The 5574-nt window shown below is 33.3% G+C and overlaps 1 protein-coding gene across 1 annotated transcript; it reads right to left on the reverse strand.

Annotated features, from left to right (window-relative positions):
- Window positions 1–2365: 2365 nt before the first annotated feature.
- On the reverse strand, window positions 2366–4985 carry LOC115715642 (transcription factor MYB86). Its single transcript, XM_030644302.2, has 3 exons — window positions 4444–4985; window positions 4177–4306; window positions 2366–3531 (listed from the first exon to the last, which is right to left on the reverse strand). Exons 1-3 carry the CDS (start codon window positions 4574–4576, stop codon window positions 2697–2699), a joined length of 1098 nt encoding a protein of 365 aa, XP_030500162.2. The 5' UTR covers window positions 4577–4985; the 3' UTR covers window positions 2366–2696.
- Between the last annotated feature and the right edge of the window lie 589 nt (window positions 4986–5574).

A 5574-nucleotide genomic window follows, 5' to 3' on the forward strand; every position in this document is an offset into this window, starting at 1 on the left:
TCTCAAGATGTGATTTTTTATGAAACCATTTTTCCACTAAAAGGTTCCTCCAAATCTGATCTCGATACCTTCTTTGCCAAACCTGCTGCAACTATTCCTTCTGCATGATTTCATCCAATCCCTTCTCAGCATATTGACACAAGTTCTCATATTGATCCTCCCACAGATGCTCCTTCAGTTGCATCTAATGACACAACCAAAATAACAAAATCTGGCAGAATTACCTCCAAACCTGCCCATTTAAAAGATTTCATATGCACATCTTCTACTGCATATCCACTTGACAAATATCTCAAGTATGACAGGCTTCACCAATCCTTTCGAAATTCTATACTCCAAGCATACCTCGAACTTGAGCCAACTTTATACAGTCAAGCTTCAAAATTTGCTCATTGGCTCAAAGCCATGGATCATGAATTTATTGCTCTCAAACAAAAGAATACATGGACTATTATCTCTCTTCCACCTGGCTGCTATGTTATTGGAAACAAATGGGTATACAAGATCAAATATAATTCCAAAGGTGAAGTTGTACGATATAAAGCACGCCTCGTTGCAAAAGGATACAATCAACAACATGGTATTGACTATGTTGAAACTTTTGCACCGGTTGCCAAATTCAATACACTCAAACTTTTTCTTGCTCTTGCTACCCTCAACAATTGGTCCCTTCATCAAATGGACAATAACAACGCTTTCTTACATGGTGATCTTGAAAAAGAAGTCTACATGACAATACCTAAAGGTTATATACATGAGGGGGAGCTACCTCCCAATGCTGTCTGCAAACTAAATAAGAGTTTATACGGTTTAAAACAATCTTCTAGGCAATGGTTTGCTAAGTTAAGTTCTACACTACTTAGCAATGGTTTCACTCAATCACCAAATGACCATTCCCTATTCATCAGATCTTCCCATAATTCCTTTCTTGCATTTATTGTCTATGTCGATGACATAGTCATTGCAAGTAACAATGATTCAGATGCATCTGCTTTTAAAACCTTTCTAAAATCCAAATTCCAACTCAAGGATCTCAGTCCACTTCGTTTCTTCCTTGGACTAGAAATAGCTCGATCCAAAGCAGGTATTGCTGTCTCCCAAAGACCTATATCCTGCAAATACTCACAGAAACTGGATCCCTTGGAGTCAAAACAGTCTCCACACCCATGGAGGCTAATCTATCACTCAGCAAAGACGTTGGCCCCTGTTTCTGACCCTACTTCATACAGGAGTCTCATTGGAAAACTACTATACTTAACCTTAACTCGACCTCACATCACTTACGCTGTCAACCGCCTCAACCAATTTCTCAGTGACCCTTGACAACCCCACATGAAAGCTGCTACACGAATATTACAATATTTGAAAGCTGCACCTGGCCAAGGTCTCTTCTTTAGCTCCTCTGCATCAACAACAAATCCATTTCAACTTCATGCATTCTCTGATGCCGACTGGGGCACCTGTCCAGACAAAAGAAGATCTATAACCGGTTTCTGCATATTTCTTGGTCCTTCCTTGATTTCTTGGAAATCCAAAAAGCAAACTACAGTGTCCAAATCGTCTGCAGAAGCCGAATACAGGTCCATGGCCAGCACCACATGTGAACTCCTTTGGTTGTTTAGCATCCTCAAAGATTTTGGCATAACACACTCCACTCCTGCTACACTCTATTGTGACAACCAGGCTGCACTGCACATTTCTCAAAATGCTGTGTTTCACGAACGTACTAAACATATCGACATTGAATGCCACATTGTTCGTGATCAAGTCAACCAAAAACGCATCAACTTAGTTCATGTACCTTCAAAGCACAATACGACAGACATCATGACAAAAACACTTTTTCCAGCTCAATTTAATTTTCTGTTGTCCAAGCTGAGTGTCATTAATCTGTACACTGCACCTTGTGGGGAAGTATTAGAGGCTTAATTAACTTACCGTAAGTTCTGTTACTAACGGCATTAGGAAGTTTGTTTAGGTTCTGTTATTTCTGTTTTCCTTTTCTTGTTTTCTGGATAATCTTCATGTATAAATATCCTGTTTTGGGTCAATCAATACAATTCAATTCATTCTTTCCTAATAAATCGAGCCTGAATTTCAGTAAATTTATAATTAAATCAAGACGTAATTTTATTTTATGAATTAAAGAAAAATAATAGACATGAAGAGAGAAGAAAGGGCACAAAAAGTATATGCAGTCAGCCAAGATCAGCCAATCCAGGCTAATTCTTTTACATTAAGTCTTTGTATTTGATTTAAAAACACACACAGGCCTAAATTCACACGATATATATTATTAAGCCAAACAAATTAATGAATGAATAAATGTATAATAGTGATCACGATCACTAGAAGAGGGTAGTACTTCATCAAACTTGCTGCAGCTTGCCGCTTTGACCCTTTTATTAAAATATATATATATTCCCTCTTCAGCTGTTCTCTCCAAAATTAACATCACCACCCAATAAAAAAATAACAACAATAAACATTAATACATATAGCAATGCGCATATATTTCATATGCACCTGCGCTTTAGTAGTTTCCCTCATATATTAAAAATACATACACTCATTACCCCCCAAAAAAATAAAAGTTATAACAAACCTTTTCTTTTTATTCTTTTTCAAAAAACTTGGATCGGGAAAGCTATTCCTAGAAAGAAAATATAATATAGATATATATATATTTATATAACTTATAAAGATGAAGGGAAAGAAGACATCGTATTCGTATGAGTAGCTCCCAAGTTCAAACCATTAGTATTATTGTTAATATCATGAGCCCCGTTATTATTAAGCGATCCTTCAACGACGACGTTTTCCCAAAATAGAAAATTGGGACATTGTACTTGTTGAGACTCAACCCATTCATTCAAAGCCATTTCTCCTTCTTCATCAACCATGTTTTCCATATTCTCAATCAATGGTGGCAAGTAGCAACTTACGTTCATGGCACTAGAAAATGACGTGGGCAGTAGTAAATTATTAGCATTGTTATTAATATTATTATAAGGAGGAAGAGCTTGGACTTGGTGCTGGTTCAAGTTCCACGACGTCGTTTCGGTTGATGATGATGATGAGTTTAAATTGTTTCCCACCGTTAGATTAATGTCTTGAAAGATCAACTCTGGCCGTGTGGTAGTAGCAGTAGTGGTAGTGGTAGTGTCTTCCATTCCTGATGACGTGGTGTCAAACATGAAGAGTGGGCCGCATGAGGAGGTGGAGAAGATTTGGGCCTGGTCTTGGGCCGCTGTATTGGGCTTTGTTGTACTACTCGTCAATTCTGTTGTTTGAGTTAGGAAATTGTCTAGGAGTACTTGATTTGATGAGTTGAAACACATTTGAGGATAGTGATGATGATGATCAGTGATGTTGGATTGTTGAGTAGTAGAAGTGATATAATTTGTGGTGTTTGAATTAATAGAATTAGTAGATGATGACTTTCTGATCTTCTTTTTGATCCATGAATTCCAGTAATTCTTTATCTCATTGTCTGTTCTTCCCGGTAGGTGACTTGCTATGTGAGCCCATCTATATAAATACGTACATATATACAGATTGATCAATACATTATTAGTGCAACATTACATGAATGCATGCAATAAAAAAAATTGTCCAAAAGGGATTAGAACAAGAAAATGTATAGACTGTATAATTCCTTGAGTGTGTATGTACGTATAAACTAAGTCGATGTACATATATATAGTGGATACAATCATTATTATTATTATTATTATTATTATTATTATTATTATTATTATTATTATTATTATTATTATTATTATTATTATTATTATTATTATTATTATTCTACAAATTAGCTTAACATTGAAGTATTAATTATATTAGTCTAGTAGTTAGCTAGAGGTCCATTTTCATTTTAGTTGCTTTCAAAATACATCTTCATATTGATTCATGGAGATTTATATATTAATTTAATTAAAAATAAATAAAGCCCCAAATAATACTGCACGTGATTTAATTCGGTAATAAAATAATTCCATAGCTAGGTAGCTAGCAAGTGTGTTTTTTATTATGCAGGGAAATTATAATTAAGAGAACTTGTTCCAAATTATACATTAATTTATAGAGATGACATGGATAAGTTGATCAGATTATATATATATATATATATAATCTTAATGTTGTGTTTAATTAATGAATGAATTAATTAACCTGTTGCCAACAACGCCATGAAGACTTATTATCAACTTTTCCTCCTCGGGAGTGAATCTGCCTCTTCTAATATCAGGCCTCAAATAATTAATCCATCTCAAACGGCAACTCTTACCACACCTTTGAAGCCCTAATTAATTAAAATTAACATTAATATAAACGATAAAAAAATCAATAATTACAATTATAATAACGATTCAAAAGAAATATTAGAGAAGAATAGAATCAATATAAAACATATATTAACATTAATTAATCAATAATCACCTGCTTTCTCAGGAACTTCACTCCAGCAGCCATAACCATGGGTAGTGATGTATCTAATGAGTTTTTCGTCTTCTTCAGGTGACCAAAGACCTCTCTTAACCTTTTGTTGGTTGCAGCAAGAGTGGTGACCCATGTAATAATACCTCAATTATATTCTTGATCAGTAATTAATACTATATATAAGCTTCAATTAATGTCTCTTTGTGTAATATATATATATATGTAATATGTTAATTAAGTTTGTAGAGATATTACAGAGAAATAATTATTATGAGATGGAGAAAGTGAAGAGAGAATTTAAATAGGAAGAGGTGATAAATTATATGGGGTTGGGGCATAATAATAATAATAAACTCAAAGTATGATGATCTCCTAAAGCATCCTTTAAAAGTAATCACAAAAACAAAAGTAGAATGTGAGCCGACATTTACAACCGGGGTTTGCTATTGTATAGGGAGCCCTAATTGGTGGGTCCGCAAAACGACGGGACCCAGATCTCCATCTAACCCAAAAACGACGCTCTATCAACTTTTCTTTTCTTTTCTTTTCTTTTCTTTCTTACTATAGATACTATTTTCTACGTACATCTATCTATATATTTGTTTGTAGTATTACGTAATTTTACCAAACTCATCTCTCCACGTCCTACCACTTCTTATAACATTGCCGGTGGGTTTCCCACACCATGTATTTCCTCCCCTATTACTGACACTATGACACGTCCTCAATACACGTGGACACCACACACCCCACCCTAACATTGGCATGCACAAAAATAGTAATAGTAATAAATTATTTTATATATATTAGTTTGTTATATTTTTAATTTTTATTTTGATTACATATGCTTGTATAATTAATCTTTTAATTAAAAAATTATTTCATTTAAGCGATGTTTATAAATAAAAAATACACTAATATTTTAAATTTGTTATTAATTATAATTTTAATTTCATCGTAATATTTTAAATTTTATATTATTAGTTTTACATTTTTTATAAATATTATACAAATTCAATAATAATAAAAAGATATTATTTTTATAACTGCAATACACTTAATGATGTTACAATAATGATTCTTTAAAAAATATAAATACTTTTTTTTGTTTTATTTTTTAATTAAAAGAAC

This window comes from Cannabis sativa, chromosome 5 (genome assembly GCF_029168945.1).
Source record: "Cannabis sativa cultivar Pink pepper isolate KNU-18-1 chromosome 5, ASM2916894v1, whole genome shotgun sequence".
NCBI lineage: Eukaryota > Viridiplantae > Streptophyta > Magnoliopsida > Rosales > Cannabaceae > Cannabis > Cannabis sativa.

Bases quoted from the DNA above. Each gene is read 5' to 3' on its own strand.
- LOC115715642 (XM_030644302.2), bottom strand. From the start codon at position 4,576: ATGGGTCACCACTCTTGCTGCAACCAACAAAAGGTTAAGAGAGGTCTT. The intron at 4,307-4,443 runs GTGATTATTGAT...TTAATTAATTAG, and splicing joins TGAAGTTCCTGAGAAAGCAG to GGCTTCAAAGGTGTGGTAAG. The intron at 3,532-4,176 runs GTTAATTAATTC...GTATTTATATAG, and splicing joins CATGGCGTTGTTGGCAACAG to ATGGGCTCACATAGCAAGTC.